Raw genomic sequence first — 19946 nt, forward strand, 5'->3', positions numbered from 1 at the left:
CAAGCGATCAATCCAAGAATAAAGATATAACAGTTTATAAATATGTATGCACTCAACATAGGAGCACCTCAATACATAAGGTGAATGCTAACAGCTATAAAAGAGGAAATTGACAGTAACACAACAATAGGAACTTTAACACCTCACTTACACCAAGGGGCAGATCATCCAGACAGAAAATTAAAAGGAAACACAAGCTTTAAATGACACAAAAGACCAGATATAGATAATTGATATTTATAGGACATTCCATCCAAAAACAGCAGATTACACTTTCTTCTCAAGTGCACATGGAACATTCTCCAGGATAGATCACATCTTGGGTCACAAATCAAGCCTTGGTAAATTTAAGAAAATTGAAATCATATCAAGCATATTTTCCTACCACAACACTATGAGATTAGAAATCAATTACAGGGGAAAAAATGTAAAAAACACAAAGATATGGAAGCTAAACAATACATTACTAAATAACCAAGGGATCACTGAAGAAATCAAGGAGGAAATCAAAAAGTACCTAGAAACAAATGACAATGAAAACACGATGATCCAAAACCTATGGGATGCAGCAAAAGCAGTTCTAAGAGGGAAGTTTATAGCAATACAATCCTACCTCAAGAAACAAGAAAAATCTCAAACAAACAATCCAACCTTACACCTAAAGGAACTACAGAAAGAAGTACAAACAAAACCCAAAGTTAGTAGAAGGAAAGAAATCATAAATATCAGAGCAGAAATAAATGAAATAGAAACAAAGAAAACAATAGCAAAGATCAATAAAACTAAAAGCTGGTTCTTTGAGAAGATAAACAAAATTGATAAACCTTTAGCCAGACTCATCAAGAAAAAGAGGGAGAGGACTCAAATCAATAAAATTAGAAATGAAAAAGGAGAAGTTAAAATGGACACTGCAGAAATACAAAGCATCGTGAGAGATTACTACAGGCAACTCTATGCCAATAAAATGGACAACCTGGAAGAAATGGATAAATTCTTAGGAAGGTATAACCTTCCAAGACTGAACCAGGAAGAAATAGAAACTAGGAACAGACCAATCACAAGTAATGAAATTGAAACTGTGATTTAAAATCTTCCAACAAACAAAAATTCAGGACCAGATGGCTTCACAGGTGAATTATTTCAAACATTTAGAGAAGAGCTAACACCCATCCTTCTCAAACTCTTCCAAAAAATTGTAGAGGAAGGAACACTCCCAAACTCTTTCTATGAGGCAACCATCAACGTGATACCAAAACCAGATAGAGATACTACAAAAAGGAAAATTACAGACCAATATCACTGATGAATATAAGTGCAAAAATCCTCAACAAAATACTAGCAAACAGAATCCAACAACACATTAAAAAGATCATACACCATCATCAACTGGGATTTATCCCCGGGATGCAAGGATTCTTAATATACACAAATCAGTCAATGTGATACACCATATTAACAAATTAAGTAATAAAACCATATGATCATCTCAATAGATGCAGAAAAAGATTTTGACAATATTCAACACCAATTTATGATAAAAACTCTCCAGAAAGTGGGCAGCAAGGGAAACTACCTCAACATAATAAAGGCCATATACGACAAGCCCAAAGCAAACATCATTCTCAATGGTGAAAAACTGAAAGTGTTTCCTCTAAGATCAGGAACAAGAAAAGGATGTCCACTCTCGCCACTCTTATTCAACACAGTTTTGGAAGTCCTAGCCTTGGCAATCAGAGAAGAAAAAGAAATGAAAGGAATCCAAATTGGAAAAGAAGAAGTAAAACTGTCACTGTTTGCAGATGACATGATACTATACATAGAGAATCCTAAAGATGCCACCAGAAAACTACTAGAGCTGATCAATGAATTTGGTAAAGTTGCAAGATACAAAATTAATGCACAGAAATCTCTTGCATTCCTATACACTAACAACGAAAGATCAGAAAGAGAAATTAAGGAAACAATCCCATTCACCATTGCAACAAAAAGAATAAAATACCTAGGAATAAACCTACCTAAGGAGGTAAAAGACCTATACTCAGAAAACTATAAGACACTGATGAAAGAAATCAAAGAAGACACAAACAGATGGAGAGGTATACCATGTTCTTGGATTGGAAGAATCAACATTGTGAAAATGACTATACTACCCAAAGCATTTTTTGGACTACAGATTCAATGCAATCTCCATCAAATTACCAGTGGCATTTTTTACATAACTAGAACAAAAAATCTTAAAATTTGTATGGAGACACAAAAGACCCCGAATAGCCAAAGCAGTTTTGAGGGAAAAACATGGAGCTGGAGGAATCAGACTCCCTGACCTCAGATTATACTACAAAGCTATAGTAATCAAGACAATATGGTACTGGCACAAAAACAGAAATATATATCAATAGAACAGGATAGAAAGCCCAGAGATAAACCCACACACCTATGGTCAACTAATCTATGACAGAGGATGCAAGGATATACAATGGAGAAAAGACAGTCTCTTCAATAAGTGGTCTGGGAAAACTGTACAGCTACATGTAAAAGAATGAAATTAGAACACTCCCTAACACCATACACAAAAATAAACTCAAAATGGATTAAAGACCTAAATGTAAGATCAGACACTATAAAACTCTTAGAGGAAAACATAGGAAGAACACTCTTTGACATAAACCACAGCAAGATATTTTTTGACCCACCTTCTAGAGTAATGGATATACAAACAAAAATAAACAAATGGGACCTAATGAAACTTAAAGGCTTTTGTACAGCAAAGGAAACTATAAACAAAATGAAAAGACAACCCTCAGAATGGGAGAAAATATTTGCAAATGAATCAACAGACAAAGGATTAATCTCCCAAATATATAAACACTTCATGCAGCTCAATATTAAGAAAACAAACAACCCAATCCAAAAATGGGTAGAAGACCTAAACTGACATTTCTCCAAAGAAGACATACAGATGGCCAAGAGGCACATGAAAGGCTGCTCAACATCACTAATTATCAGATAAATGCAAATCAAAACTCCAATGAGGTATCACCTCATACCAGTCAGAATGGCCATCATCAGAAAATCTACAAACAATAAATGCTGGAGAGGGTGTGGAGAAAAGGAAACCCTCTTGCACTGTTGGTGGGAATGGAAATCGACACAGCCACTATGGAGAACAGTATGGAGGTTCTTAGAAAACTACAAATAGAATTACCGTATGATCCAGCAATCCCACTACTGGGCATATACCCAGAGAAAACCATAATTCAAAAAGACAGGGCCTCCCTGGTGGCGCAAGTGGTTGAGAGTCCGCCTGCCGATGCAGGGGATACGGGTTCGTGCCCCGGTCTGGGAGGATCCCATATGCCGCGGAGCGGCTGGGCCCGTGAGCCATGGCTACTGAGCCTGCACGTCCGGAGCCTGCGCGTCCAGAGCCTGTGCTCCGCAACGGGGGAGGCCACAACAGTGAGAGGCCCGCATACCGCAAAAAAAAAAAAAAAAAAAAAAGACACATGCACTCTAATGTTCATTGCAGCACTATTTACAATAGCCAGGTCATGGAAGCAGGCTAAATTCCCATCAACAGATGAATGGATAAAGAAGATGTGGTACATATATACAACGGAATATTACTCAACCATAAAAAGGAACAAAACTGGGTCATTTGTAGAGATGTGGATGGATCTAGAGACTGTCATACAGAGTGAAGTAAGTCAGAAAGAGAAAAACAAATATTGTATATTAACGCATATATGTGGAACCTAAAAAAATGGTACAGATTAACCGGTTTGCAGGACAGAAATAGAGACACAGATGTAGAGAACAAACGTATGGACACCAAGGGGGGAAAGTGAGGGGGGGATGAATTGGGAGATTGGGATTGACATGTATACACTAATATGTATAAAGTAGATAACTAATAAGAACGTGCTGTATAAGAAATAAATAAATAAAAAGAATTTGGCACATGCCTCAAGGGAAGATTGCTCACTCTGCTGTGTGTATCATTTCTCAGAAAACTTGATCCTCAAGCCCGGGCTGCTTTTGCAGCCCTGAACTCCAGTTTTTATCATCCCACAGTGAGAACTGTTGGTTTCTCTGCCTCTTAGCTGCCCTCTGCTTAACTTCTAAACTGAATAGGCAAATGCCCCAGCAGGGAAAGCAGCTTGAAGAATGTTGACTTCACTTCACTGACCTTCCCTTGTCTCAGGGATCTTGGCCCCTCAGGTTCTTGCTGCTTGGGAAGCTCTGTGACAACTTCAAAACAGATGTTTTCTAAAAAAAAAAATATCCATTTTTAAAATAATTTTTCTCAGCAGAAGTGTAGGTCAGCTACAGGTTACTCAACATATCCACAAGGGGATGTCCCTGGTATTTCATTTTTTAGCATCATATATTTAAGAGCATAATTGTTATACTCAAAATTTGAAGACATTTGCTGTTTTCTTCTGCACTACAAACCAACCCATCATAATGTTTTTGAATGAGCTCTATGTGTCTCTGGTCTCTTTCAACCGTATTCTTTTGTTGATATTTCCTGGCTGTTCTACCCAAGGTCTTGCTGTATCTGATATTATGTGATTGCACGGTGTTCTGTCTTTGGCAAGGAGTAGTAGAAGCAGAATATTAAAATTTACATTTATGCTGCCTTTGGCTATGAACTGTTTGAGAGACTATTCTACTTCTTTCCCTTTATAACTCTCAATCTTGAGTAATAAATATTGGGGACAACTATCATAGTAAAAAAAATACTGCAAATGCCTTTTAAATTTAATTACAATTATCTCCTATTTTTTATTTTTTATTTTTTCATTTTATTTATTTTTGGCTGCGTTGGGTCTTCATTGCCGCCTGCAGGCTTTATCTAATTGCGGTGAGTGGAGGCTACTCTTCATTGCGCTGTGCAGGCTTCTCACTGCGGTGGCTTCTTTTGTTGCAGAGCATGGGCTCTAGGTGCGTGGGCTTCAGTAGTTGCAGCACGCAAGGTCAGTAGTTGTGGCTTGTGGGCTCTGGAGCACAGGCTCAGTAGTTGTGGCACACGGGCTTAGTTGCTCCGCGTCATGTGGGATCTTCGCAGACCAGGGCTCGAACCCATGTCCCCTGCATTGGCAGGCGGATTCTTAACCACTGTGCCACCAGGGAAGTCCACCTCCTATTTTTTTAAAGAAGTGACTTACATAGTAAATGTACTTACTGTTGCTTAGATGAATGTCACTAGAATTTCTCTTCAGCAGGGATATGGTCTGAAGTAATAAGAAAATTTAATTGGCTTAGTAACAGTTCATAGATTTATAGGATGCTGGAGGTAGACAAGATCTTACAGATCAGTTAAGACAACATACACATTTTAAATATTAAAGCACTGAAACTCATTTAAAGTAATTTTAATTATTGTCTGCTTGGATCCTGGGAGAACAATAGCAAACCTGCCTGTGATTAGATGTACAATTTAAACAGTAATGAAATTACATCCAAAAAGGTCTTCTATTGCCTGCATTGTTGAGTTTTTGCTATTTTTACATTTAGTCCTAACAATCTTTTCTATGTCTCTTTCTTCAAATACAGGCAGTAAAATAATGGCAGGGTACAAAAATGGCTGAATTTCTTATTCTATACTTTAATAAAGTAATAGGCTCAAATGCTGGACCAGCAACAGTATCTTTCTCTTTGATGACTGGAGGGTATTTGTTAGGTGTTAATGACAGCAGAATCTTTTTTGAATGCAATGCATTCTGGGACTTTCAGAGGATATACCTGTACTCATATACTGCATTCTGCCTTTTTACTTCCCATCCTTAAAGCCTGTCAATTTACACTTGGAAGAACATATACAAGAGAAAATAGAAAGAGGAGAGGCATACAAAGCTATTTTACAGACAACTACATTAGATGGTCAGTAAATATATGTTCATTAAATTAAAAAAAGGAAGTTCAGAAAGGCTATGATATAATTTATTGTGTGTCTATCAGAATCAATACATCATCCTACATAGCAATTCCAAGGGAGCCGTAGTTCCTGACTCACTAACTACTGATGCAGTTTCCAATTCTAGGGTGTAGCATGGTGTATGTGGTCTAGTGGAAAGACCAATGGGTACACAGTGAGCTGACTCTTCCACTTGCTACCTGCATAACCTGGAAAATGGTCACATAACTTCTCTGAGCCTCAGTTTCCTCATGTGTAAAATAAATATAACAGTGGATGCCCTGCTAATCTCTTAGGGCTGCTGTGATGATTAATTGAGGTTATATTTCTGAAAGGCTTGATACTATATAAGCTCCACTGAAGTGAACGGTATTACTATTTTTATAATGAGTGACTAGTTTATAAAATCTGATGCTCATCTCTGGGATACTTTCTTGGATTCGGTGTTTTGTGTCACTTGTGCTTTTATAAATAGAAAATCATGGCCTATGCTTACAAATAAAATGACTTAGTAGAAACCAGAATGTTTGGTAGACCTTAAACCAATGTTTTCCAAAGTACCACTGGGTAATTTAAGGGGTAAGTGGATGAATATTTTTGATAGTAATATTTATATATAAGAAAAATATACAATCAGTACAGCAAAGCCATTATTTCACAGATTTATAGCTTGTTTTCTGTTTTCATGCTAACATGCAGTTTCCTATTTGAATAAATGGATTTAAGTAGCAAAACTGGAATCTATTTAAAGAAAAATATTAAATGAATAACAGTGCAGGTAGTATGTGGATAAGTAAATATATATATCATGATGGTGGTATTTGTGTGACTAAAGTTGGGGAAGCATTTTCAATGTTTAAGTCAGTCATCTCATAGAATATGTCATTCTACTAGAACAACAACAAAGACAAAAAAAAATTCTAGCTCCACCATTCGGTTCCTTATTTAATAAAATAATAAAGGCACTTGTGACAGATAAATCTTGACTTGCATTGAGCTAGGATGGACTCTGGCGGATTTGTCTATCCATTTCTTGTCACCATCTACTTGAGTAGCTCTATCCTGGCAGAATCAGAAAGTTCCCTGACACTAATGATATTTCTTTACAAGATAATGAAGACAAGTCTTAACCAAGTTCCAAGGGTTTTATTGGCTATTGAAATTTTATTAACATTTATATGATGCCATGCTGTCAGAATTCTTTTTAAACAATTGTTTTAGTTGCCCTGGAGTTTACATGGATTTTTGTGGCCAAAAGATAGTAGAATAAATAAAACAACAGATAGCTATGCAGTTTAGTGAGAAAATGCCTTCAACTGTAACATTTCCTAGCTCAGTGAGTCCACCAGTGAATAGATTAAAAGTCATGCAGTCCTGCCTCTCTTCTCCCTACCACCAAATCCTAGAAAAGTAGCTATTCATCATTTTCTTCACAATTTCCAAAGAAAGAGACACCATCAGTTTCTTTTGTGGTACTGTTCGGTGTTTCAATACATCTTCTGTACTTCTGGCAATTAAGTTCTCTTCCAACACGCTACATACTAAACGTAGGAGTCTTATTCACTTCTAAGAACACCCCCTTCTTGTGTGGTAGAAATAGCAATGATACATTAAAATACCAAATAATGACATTTATTTATAAAAGTGTGCTGTCAGACGAAAGAAATTCAAAATTATATATTTAATGTGTTGGTTATATAGCTAAAATTTAATAGCAGTCTCATTCAAGTCCTTGTCTTTTAAGAATTTTGGTACTAATATCCAGATATGTAATGATGCTACCCAACTAGGCTGTAACTATTGGGGCAATTAGCTCCAGATTATTAAAATCTCCAATCTCACTCAATCTTTTCATAACTTATCACACTAGTTTCTGATATTGTCAGACCCTACTTACACAAGAGAAGGCTTCTATGACAGGTTTTTTTAAAAAATAGTAGTAAAATATACATAACATAAAATTTACCATTTTAGGCATTTTTACATATATAATTCAGTGGCATTAAATACATACACCTTGTTGTGTAACCATCACCACCATCCATCTCCAAAATTTTTTTTCATTTTCCCAAACTGAAACTCTGTACCCAATAAATAATAACTCCTCCTTTATGACGGAGCTTTAAAAATCATTTAAAAGATATAGTAAAGAACAATTTTAGAGAGATGCATTTAGCAGTTGTTCTTCCCAAAGCATTGATATCTTTTTTCCCTGATTGTTAAGAATCCTCTTTCAGCTTAATGAAGCAGCTATCTATTCATTCTACATGGCCCCCCACTCCTTCCTGGCCCTGGTGAGAGGAGGCTGCAAGACTAGAGGAACAGCTGCTTCACTGCTCCAAATTACAAATATGGTGTGTGTCTCAACACATCACAGCTGCTGAGCAAAGAACAGATGGGACCCTGATCTCCCAGTAGACCCATTGGAACCCCCGTCTTGAATGTTAAACAGTGATCCACAGAGAGAAAGTGATTTGTTTTCTCTAGTTAATAATCCCTTCCGCAGACTGGAATCCTTCACGTGCAGGAACACGTAAGCCCGTCTGAGGTTTCAGCGCTGGGGCTCCTGGCTCCAATCCCTAGCTTTTGTTTGCTGAGACAGACAGCATTTGGAGTTGGAATGTGGCAAAGCTTGTCAACACACAGGGCTTTTCTCTGCTTTCCAAACACATGTGAGGCAGACTGGCTCTCTGTGAAGCTGTGATCTTTTCTGGGGAAAGGAAATGTTACATGCAAGTCAAGAAGAAAACATATTTGGAATCAAGAGAAATAATTGGTCTGGGCATCAAAGGGACAAATTCTGATTAGTTGACAAAGATGTTACAATTATTTTTAGGTACAGATGTTGATCTAGATTAGTCTAAATCAGTATTGCCTTTTGGAATATGCATATGTGCTTAAGATAGAAACCGTTTGAAACAAACAAACAAACAAACCTGAAGGATTTTTGGAACGGTCAGCATTACTCAAGAAAAGCAGACCGGTGCCAGTGCCCTGGAAAGGCACAGTTATACTGACACTCCCCTGGATGTTACCCCTCTCTTCCAAAAGCAGCACAATTACACATGTCAAACACCTTAGGAGCTTTCCTTTCATCTTTCATGGTACTAAACACAACAATCTCTGGAACTGGAAACCTTAGGTAATGGCTTCAGTCAGATACCCAAGACCCAGAGACGCATGAGCTGAAAGCATTACCAGAGTAATGCTTCATCCAGTTGAGGCTAAATGATTAGTGTACAGTATTCACGAAAGAAAAAATTCAATTAGATAATCCTGGAGGTGATTAGAGGTTTACCTCTCTTCCAGGACCTCACACTATTTTGGCCAGGACTCATGTCGTTGTCACTGGGATGCACACTAACTAATCACTAGACGGTAGATGCATCTGGGTCATCTCTCACTTATGATGGATCTATTGCTTCCTTTCCACTCTGAAAAGACTTCATGTTTTAGACCCACAATAGTCTCTACTTTCCAGTTTCCCAGTGACAGCGTCTTTCACAGGAGCCCTCCCCGCCCCCACAATTGAGTGTTTCATCTTTAGCCAAGGTCCTTTTCTTAGGATTCAAGTAGGCTTTTGAGTGCCCCAAAGCCAGGCACCACAGTTATTTTTCTTTGACTTTCTTCTTATTTACCTAAGAATTATTTCTGGAGGAAATATTTTTTAATTTAAACATGCATTAAAGTAGGGTTTCAGTTCACTGTGCTATACTAACTTATGTATAGGATAGTATGGAATACCTTTGTGCATAGTAGGTGATAAACCATGATCATTTCATGCTTTGACCTTATTTTCCATGGAATTAAATTAAATACACCCTTCTGTAAGGATTTCGTGTATCTGTATTTGTTTATATCTAGCCTCGCTTAAGTTAGGAAATATTAGAGAAAAGAACCATAAAATTTCCTCTCATTGCTAAAGGTGTAAAAGTCCCAGTGCTTCTTGTGTAGCAACTTTACTGCCAGTGAAAGAATGAAGATAATGAAGTTAAAAATGTATGTTTGGTTAAAAAATACATCAGATGGTGTGGAACTAGCTTGAGAACACTTGCTTTGATATGACTTTAATTTTATCAAAACTTGGACTTGTTCCAGCTTTGCCTTGGAGCATCCTAGTCAAGTACATGTCTCATTGCTAAGATCCTCATGCAACTGGAGGGACCTTGGTAGAGCCATGTGCTTTGGAAATGGTCAAACTGGTCTGTGGCTTAGAGCTGTGGAAAAACTTCATTTGTTCATTCAACAAATATTCATTGAGCATCTACTATGTTCCAGGCACTGTTCTAGGACCTGGAGGCATAGTGAAGTAAACAAGGAAATATCTCTGCCTTTGTGTGTTCCAGAGGAAGGAGACAAACATAAAAAGTAGGAAAATCATACAGTGTGTTAAGAGGCAATTAAATGGTGTGGGAAATAATAAATTGGGGTATGGAGAAAGAGGGGTGCCAGAGGAAGGGAATTGCTATTTGAAATGGTGTAGTCAGAATAGACCTAATAGAAAAGGTAATATCTGAGCAAAGAGTTAGAGGTGAGAGAGTGAGACCTGAGATTATATGAGAGAAAAGCCATTCTAAGCAGAGCTTAGCACACACAAAGGCCATGAGGTGGTAGTATACCTACTGTATTCCAGGAACAGTAGGGAACCACACAACCCAGAGTGAGTGAGGAGAAAGGTGGTAGGACTCAGAGAGCTAAGAGAATGAGCAGGAGATCGTATGGGGCCCTAAACATTTTCAGGCATTCAGCTCTCACTCTGAGTGAAATGCTGAGCCAATGGAAGGTTTTGAACAGAGGAATGGTAAAATTTAGCTTTTGTTTTAGAAGGTTTACTGTGGATTCTATGTTGAGATTAGATTGCAGAGAACAAGGGTAAAAGCAGGCAGACTAGTTGGGAAGTGTTGTATTAATCCAACTGAGAAATGATACTGGCTCAGACCGGGGGTAGCAATGGAGGTGGTGAGGAGAAAATTGACTGGATTCTGGACATATTTTGAAGGTAGAACCAACAGGAATTCCTGACCATCTGGATGTGAAGAGTGAGAGAAGGCGAAGAGTGGCATATGATGGCCAGGTTTGGGGCCTGGTCAACTAGAAAGGGTAGGATAGGCTTTAGGGCAAGGCTGTTAGGAGCCTCGTTTTGATCATGTTCAGTTTGAGATGTCTACTTGACAATATGTGGAGATGTCTATTAGGTACTTTAAATAAACAAGTCTGGATTTCAGAAAAGAGGTTGGAAATTTAAATTTGAGATATGACAACACAGAGCATTTAAAGCCATGAAACAAGATGAGATCACCAAAGGAGTGAGTGAGAACAGAGAAGTTCAAAAACTGGGCCTTGGAGCACTCCAGGGTCAAGAAGTCAGAGAAGAAAGGGTGAACTAGCAAAGGAGTAAGCAGTGAGGTGGGGGAAAAACCAGGAGAGGTCAGGTTCCCACAGACCAAGATAAGAAAGTCCTTCTAGGAGGCAGGAGTGATCTACTCTGTCCAATGCTACTACTGATGACAAGAATGACAAGGACTGAAAATTGACCACTGGTTTTAGTAATGAGGATGTCATTGGTGAGCACACCAGAAACATGACAATATTTTCCCAATATTTTAGAGCAGATCATGGGGATGACTGGTTGACGAAGCCCACACCCCATGACTCTGATTGCCCAGTTTTTCAGGGTGATAACTTTACTGAGTGAAACGCTGGGGGAAGGGGTTGCACAGTGCACACTATTTGATAAGACCAAATTGGGCAGGACTCTTTCTCCCACCCTTCTAATAGCATGTAGGATTCTCAGGTCTTTACGGAAATGAGGGAAAGGAAGAGGAGGAGTGCCTTGAAGGAGCATAGGTGGAGCTTCTGATCAATTCTGGTTGGGGTATCTCAAGCACTGCCTTTTGGGAAATGAATAGACCTCACTGATTAAACTTCAAACTATAAAGATGCTCTAGAAGCCATTTCATTTGCATGCATTATTTGGGATCTCTTTTTTCCCTCAATGTGGCCATTCATTTCTGCGTGAAATAATAGATAACACTATGTAAAAATTATTTTTACATTGTGTATGTAAAAAAATCAATACTGGCAAAGAAGACAATGAAATCACATACAAAAACCTGTGCATATTTTTTCAGGTAGAAGAGATATAAACTTTTCATCAAATGAGCAAAGATTAAGAGCTACTTATGTAGAGTGCAAGGCTTTTTTTAAAATGAGCCACAGGTGCACAGAATTACATTATGGCTGTATTATTCTATAAATTACTATTAATATATTGCCTGTTTCAGTAGCTTCATGGTAATTATTTAATACCAACCAGCTCTATTTGTGGGGGGGGCTGATCTGTAGTTATGTCCCATTTCTGTGGTGTAAGTACTTCCATCATGGCCCATTTCAAACTACCAGTGTGAAGCCATTTGGACCTACCAACAGAAATCACACAATTGATTGTTGGTGGAAACAGGCTCCAGCATACCACTGCCTTATCTACATGTGAACTAATTCTGCTTCTGCCTGAAACCAGCAAATTAAAAAGCAAACTAAAGTTAGGAAAGGAAAATGGAAATGTAAAGTGTTATATAATTAACATGTATATGATGTATAGTATATAGTATAAGATACATAATATATAAAATGTCATATATAATTATATTAAATATTATATAATTATGTTTTCAAGAAGTGTCACAGAAAACCTCAGGAAAGAGGGCAGGACAGGCAACTCATATTTGAATATGTATTACATGTGAGCATATGTCACACACATTATTTAATTCTCACAACTCCGTAGCACAGGTTTATTAATCCTTATTTTTAAATTGAAAATAGGTTCAGAGAGGATAATCCATTAGACCACAGTCACACAGACAACAAATGTTAGAGCCAAGACTTGAACCCAGATTTACCTGACTATTCCCCTAGACCAATGTCTACAAGCTCAGAATATTGTCCACAAATTAGTAAGATAAATTCTGATATGTTAATTGCCAGCTCAGTGGCACAATACTAGTATATTTATTACCTCCTGTATATTAAACTGAATTCTAAATTATTACGTGAAAACATTTATTTTGATGGTCTAAATTTTGTAGCATATTTATCCTCCTTGGATTATACATATTCTCCAAAATTATAAAATCCTTTATCAGTACTGTAGTCAAGTCATCCATTGACTCTGATTTGTTTCCAAGAACACTACTCAAAAGAGAAAGAAGAGGGGAGGGATAAATTAGGAGAATGGGATTAAGAGATACACACTGCTATACATAAAATAGATAAGCAACAAGGATTTACTGTACAACACAGGGAACGATATTTAATATCTTGTAATAACCTATAATGGAAAATAATCTGAAAAAATATACATGTATATATAAGAGAAAGAAGCGAATATAATTAGCGTCCTTTTTAACAATACCTGATGTTGCATTGCTGTCAAGGCTACTACATGTACATCGAGGCTTCCCACATGGTGTACGGACAAAAAGCACAACTCTTGTCCAGGCCTCTACGAGGAGTCACTGGAAAACACTGCTTGACTTTTTTCTACCACATGTATGGAGCAGGGACTGGCCTCCTGAATGTTTATTTGAAAAAGGAAGGTGACAGTGAAGAGTCCCTCTTATGGAGAAGAAGAGGTGAGCAGAGCATCTCCTGGCTACGAGTGCTGATTGAATACACCTGTGAGAGGCGACACCAGGTAAGCCAAAAGAGATAAGAATCACGTGATGGGAAATGTTCCTTTAACCTTCTGATGCTCTTTCTTTTTCTTGCTACCATCAAGAATGTTTTGTCCTTTTTCAGGGTCATAGGTAAAGGCAGTACTTGTTTAAGAGTAAAAATAATTAGTCTATATTGACTGAACCTAAGCAGTGAATGGGAAATTAGGCAGAAAGAGAAAGCTTTGGGTATTTATGCATAAAGTGATTTTTGCAACTCAGTGATGAAAGTGTATCTATTTTTGTCATGGTGCATTATGAGTGTCAAGTATATTCTGTGTATCCTGCAAACCTCCAAAACAGCGTCTCTCTTTCTTCTAAACATGGTGTTACCTAATTAGTTGTTGCAGCTGCATCTTTCACTCATCATTAGCCACACGCAAGGGCTTTTGTTGTAAGCTTCTATTTAACAGAGTATGTGGTCCAGAGTAAATTTTTAAGCCTCTGTCCACACGATGCAGAAGAAACTAGCCTTGATCCTATGTCCTGGGTCTCCCCTTGGGTGTTCTCACCGGCGGTAGAAGACCTCCATCCTACAGGATCCCAATTATAAGGGAATCTGGACAGCAATAAGAAAGAGCCTTTTCAATTCCAATGGGTGAGACTGAACAGCCAGTTAGTCTAGAAATCAGCAGCAGCCTCCTGAAATCCACTGACTTCTCCTGCCTACAGTGAGCCAAGGCTCCAGAAAGTTCTGGGGAGATAACATTAGACCCCTGACTATTCCTGAAATTGCTCTATAGAATTCCAGGTGTGACCTTCAGCTAAAAGCCCTACTTCCTCCTCATCCTTGCTTCTGGACCAGCACCCCTCAACTTTAACCACTGGCCGTTTGGTTTAAGCAAATCTTAAAGGAAGATTTAAGGAAGAAGTATCCAAAAGAAAGACATTATTTTACACCACCCCTTAACCAAAATTAATTTTCTGCAGATCTAAATGGGAGTGAATTGCAGAAGCTCAGGTGACCAGGTTACAGTGCCATCTAGGGTGCTGGATTGCTAAGAACAAATGACAGAGGGAAGATGAGCCATTATTTACGGTTGGCCCATTATCTCGGCATGGATAAAATTATCTAAAACTTTAGCAAAGAAAAAAAGCCCCAGGATAATTTTGATATTGATTTAATATCTGCTTACAGAAGGAAAATGGATCACTCAGGAGCTTATTGATATCACTGATCATCATTCAGAGATGATGAATTAATTTTTTAGGCTATCAGGGCACTCATACTCGTACCCTATTCAAATGTCCTCAAAGTGTGGTCCTGAGACCAGCAGCAACACCTGAAATGCATATGCACCTAATATGAAATTCACCTGAAATACACATTCTGAGGCCCCACCTCAGAACTACTGAACCAGAAACTCTGGGGATTAGGGCCCTGAAATCTATGTTTTAACAAGCCTCCTGGTGATTCTGATGCACTCTAAAGATGAAGAATCTCTGTTATTGGATGAAACGAATCTGAGTCTCTCAGGTGGAGCCTGAGCACTGATGTTTTTTAAAACCTCCAAATGATACTGATGCAGAAGAGCTCTAGAATTTGAGTTCTATGGAACAGGTGACTTCCCAGCATCTAACCTGGGGGCCAGGTACAGGTCCTTGCATATACTAGACTTGCTAGGTGGCTTGTTGTTTGAAAATATTTTTGAGCACAAAGTAGTGAGGCACCTGGGGTGGCATCTTGGGGTGTTCAAGTTCAAAGGTGAGGAATGACCTGAGAGGCTTTCAGCTCTCAATTTGGAAAGAAGGTTCCAGACCATTCCCTTTGGCTCAGAATGGAACAGATATGAATCTGCCATGAGGAATTTTCTTCTTGATTTTGTGATTTCCTCAGGACTGCCTGGAGACCACAATGAACTAGCTTCTCCAAAACATCCTAGTGTCTAATAAAACACAGAGACACTCATGTGCACATGGCCATCTTCTATGTGCCTGGTACTTACCGTGCTGAGAGCTGTGCATGAGTTCTTACAATTGATATTATAGCTCCTCTTTAAAGATGGGGAAAACTAAATGTACAGCTGGCAAGTGGTGGAGTGAGAACTCAATCCCAGATCTGACTGGTTCCAAAGTTTGTATCCCTAAGCCACTGTTCTACGTTCCCTCCCACCATAGAAGTCCCAAAATACACTCATTGCCCTGGGTGCCACAAGCACTGAGTGATCTTGGAGAAATGTTATCCTCTCTGAGACTGTTTATACATTTTCAAAATGGGGTAATAATGCCTGCCGTGCTGATATCACCAGAGTTAGAGTGAGGGCCCAATGAGATTATGTTTGTGAAAGGGTTTATAAACTTTAAAGTACCAAACTATAAAAAGATACTATTATTGTTTCTAAAAATATATTGTCTCCCAGATCTCTCTGGTCTTCATAACCATGGCAAACCTGGTAATCTCAATAGCTACGTCAGGCATCCAGATTGAGATCCTATAGTATAAGGCCAAAATATCTCCTTTTAATAAATATTTATTGACCATTTACTATTTTTAAGTACCAAGGATACTGCAATGCACATAGCATAGAGTTCCTACTCTTTTTTAGTTTACATTTTAGTGGCGGAGAGGTAGAAAATGTAAAACAAAAATATACAATGTAACATCAGGTGTTAATAAGTGCTATGAAAAAGAATAAGTCAAGCTGATCAGGTAATGAGGTCAAAGAAGTATCAGGGAATACTCATGTAAGGCCTTGGGTGACATGGTAGAGTTTGAAATTCATTCCAAAAGCAATGAGAAACCATCAGATAGCTTTAAGGTAATACGGTCTGATTTATATTTTAAAACGATCACTCCGGGTACTACATGGACAGTAGGCTGCAGTGAAGTAGACTCGAGTGGTGGGTTGGGCTGTGCAGCAGAGGTGAGATGTCATCAGAAGGACTTCCTTCCTTGTGGAATGTGGGGTTTGAGAGAAAGAGTCAAGATGACCTCAAAGTTTTTGACCTGAGCAACTGCTAGAGTGGAGTCGCTCTTGGTTGAGATGAGGAAGACCTTAGGTGGAGCAGATCTGGAGGAGTGAGGGCGGTATGTGCAGGAGGGAAATTAACAGTTGGTTTGGTCTGGTTTGGTTTTTGATGTGCAAAGCTTTTGATGTCTATCAGACATCCAAGTGGGTGTGTCAAGTAAAAAATAGGCTATGAGACTGGAGATCAGGAAAATGCACAGAACTAGAGAAGTAAATGTGTACATCACTAGTGGTGGTGGGCAGGTGTAGGTGATTTTTAGAATGCTGTAGTACTGCCGTCATTTGAGATTTATCCTATAGGGGAAATACCTGGGTGGCCTCTGGATGATATTCCAGTCATCAGATTTTTTTTCTTTGTAGAAAAAAATCCATTAAGTGGCAAAATTTTAATCATGTCCTTTCCTAAGGGATTTATTAAAGTGCTAAGCAGAACCTGACTCACCATTGATCAAAAACACAAAATGATTTTATTTCCTTTGGATTCCTTGCTTACCTTTCCTCCTCTGCTCTCAGGTGTTTTCCTCCCTGATTTCTTATATTCTGATACCATTGAAAGAGACTGTTAGACAAATTCTCAGCTCAGTGAAATATTTATATCATTCATATTGTTCATTATACTGCCTAACATTTAGTAGGAATTATTATGTGCTGGGTACTGAGCTAAGACCAGGTCTTCAAATTTTCTTATTCATGGTACCCTTAACCTCAGTAATTTTTTTCCTGGTGCCCCTACACCAAAAGATAGCTAATGTTCCATTTATCAAGTAGTGGAGTCCCAACAATAAGTATTTATGTGCTAACGACTTAGTAACCTTTTGAAAAAAATAATATACTTAAACTGAAAGAAAAAATAATATTTTTTATCTAATTCTAAAATAACCAATTATTTAATAGAGCTTCTACAGATACAAATAGGGGAATAATACAAAGGGGCAATCATGATGCTATAAAATGGTGATCACTCAAATATGAAGGCAATTCAAAGGAGAGGATTGTATGAAATCAGGTGTTTGGCCCAACCGAAGACAATTCAGGATATAATTCTATCAGGTGATTTTCCTATTATACTTCCATTGCAGAGGTGGAGGTCAAAAAACAGATTTTACTGTTGTCCAGAAAACCAAAACACTTATTGACTATACTCATATATTCTCCTATCAAGATGTGTTAGGACATTTTTTCCTCTTTTTGCCATTTATTTGGCTTCTTGTTTAGGGTGGTATCTTTAGAATTTCTATTAATGTTATTTTGCAACATTTCCATCGTTAAAGCTTCTTTGAGTCATTCATTTCAAGATAGTTTAATATGCTTATTAATTATCCACTTTATAGTCTCTGATTTAGTTTAAATCATAAACTAGTCCAATGGGGAGTAATTTGCTCATAAAATGAGTAGAGCAAATGTGTCTCCTGGATGATTTTCATTACCTACAAGCCTCCTTGGAGTATTCGGTGGTTTATTAACCATTATCAGAGCAGCCTTAGAGCTGGTAATATGATCTATTTTCCTTAGAACCTGAATATTTGATCAGTTATTTTCTTCTAGGATCTAAAGTCATGAAACTGGTTTCCTCTTTTTCTTGGGCTGTGTCTTGGATGTTATGGTATTTAACATGATAAGTGATCCATTGTCTTTCTGGTAAATTTAATTATTATATGTTGCTGTTCATACTTGGGTCTCATCCGTCAGTTTAATTCTCCCACCTAGTACTAGTATGAAGGTAGATTTAGGGAGAGCCTAAGGAAGCTTAGGCTTCTGGGCCCCTCACTCTCATAGGCCTTGTGAGTACCGGGAGTAGAATGTCCTAGGTGGGGAGGGAAACCAGGTCACCACCAGGAGGCATTTCTAGGTGGGCATTTCTGGGAGATTGCCTAAAAACGTCTCAGAAGAAAGGAACTTGAATCTCCAAGGCTCCAGTAATTTTTGTGAATTTCTTTAAATTTCAAATAAATATTCCCTTTTGTACCTAAATTTGAATTGGTGATTTTGTATTCTTTTCCTGAAAGGGGGCCCCTGAGAACAATCTAGGCTTCCAGACCCATACAGCCTGGATTTGCCCTTGACCAGCGTTGTTTCATCGGGATGACTCTATTTCTAAATTCAAAACTTCATTATTTTTCAGATAATTTTTGAAGCAATTCGGGGAGTGTCAATAAGAAGTGATATTGCCATTGATGATGTTAAATTTCAAGCAGGATCCTGTGCGGGTAACAATATTTTTACAATTATATGTTTGACTGAAAAGGGATTTTGCAATAGTCTCAAATCATAAGAATGCAAATTAAGTATTTTCTGCAATAAAAATAGAGAAAACTATTATTGTCTATTTGTCTTTCCTGACAGAAATGGAAGATATAACTCAGCAGTCATCAGGATATTCTGAGGACTTAAATGAAATCGAATATTAAGGAATGATCTGAATCGGATTAACTAAACAAAGCCATACCTCTCTTCAATCAAAAGGAAAAAAAACAAGAAGACAAATGAATACTGGACAGTCTTAACCGTTTCATAAGTTATAAAATGACTTCAGAGCACTCTTTTTCATTACTTTTGCAAAAAATACTGACTCAGGGCTTTTTTTTTTTTTTTTTCTTTTTGCATATGACAACTGTTTCTAGAAGTACAGGCTGCTGTTTTTGCCTAGATCATTCATCTTAATTTTGGTACCAGTTAAAAATACAAATGTACTATATTGTAGTCATTTTAAAGTATGCAAATAAAGGGCACAATCAAAATGAGGTGTGCTCACTTAAATCTGCATTCAGTGAATGTACTGGGAGGAGAATAGGTCTTGTGGGTTTTCTTTTGAAGTTCAAGTATCATAAATATTTTTGAAGTAATAATGTGAGGTGTCAGTAATACCTGCAGAATGAATGCAGCTTTCACAGTAACAAGTTAATCTAAGAAAATAAAGTCTTATTTTCTATGTTTTAGTCATAGAAATGGAGTATTAATTTTTAAATATTTTTACCATATGTGATAACAAAGGATCTTTCATGAATGTCCCAAGGTATAAGTCAGTATTAATTAATGCTGTATTACAAGGCAATGCTACCTTCTTTTTTCCCCCTTTAAACTACTTTTGAAAGTCACTCTGAACACTTGGATAGAAATTGCGCTCTTTTTTTGTAAAGCAAGCTTAAAAATGTTTATGTACACATACCCCCAGATTTTTATAATGTGTTAAACAATTTTACTGATTTTTAAAATAAATGTTTTGGTAATATTTTGAGTAATATGAATTCAAGCAGATATACTAGACTACTGCCTTTTATTTACATGTTTAGAAAATTGTATATACATATTTGTATACCCAAATGGCTGTTATGAAATTACGATTAC

The 19946-nt window shown here is 37.6% G+C and overlaps 1 protein-coding gene across 10 annotated transcripts in view; it reads left to right on the forward strand.

Annotated features, from left to right (window-relative positions):
* Window positions 1-19783, forward strand: part of MAMDC2 (MAM domain containing 2) — a 445245-nt gene extending 425462 nt beyond the window's left edge. For 9 of the 10 annotated variants that reach the window (XM_060102277.1, XM_060102275.1, XM_060102278.1 and 6 more), the window contains 3 exons: window positions 13354-13613; window positions 18724-18808; window positions 18945-19783. In XM_060102277.1, the coding sequence (XP_059958260.1) occupies window positions 13354-13613; window positions 18724-18808; window positions 18945-19009 (410 nt within the window). In that variant the 3' untranslated portion in view covers window positions 19010-19783. Of the gene's footprint in view, window positions 1-13353; window positions 13614-18723; window positions 18809-18944 lie in introns of those variants that run through there. The other variant, XM_060102283.1, reaches the window with a different exon arrangement.
* Window positions 19784-19946: the final 163 nt, after the last annotated feature.

The sequence above is a fragment of the Mesoplodon densirostris genome, chromosome 6 (genome assembly GCF_025265405.1).
Source record: "Mesoplodon densirostris isolate mMesDen1 chromosome 6, mMesDen1 primary haplotype, whole genome shotgun sequence".
Taxonomy (NCBI): domain Eukaryota; kingdom Metazoa; phylum Chordata; class Mammalia; order Artiodactyla; family Ziphiidae; genus Mesoplodon; species Mesoplodon densirostris.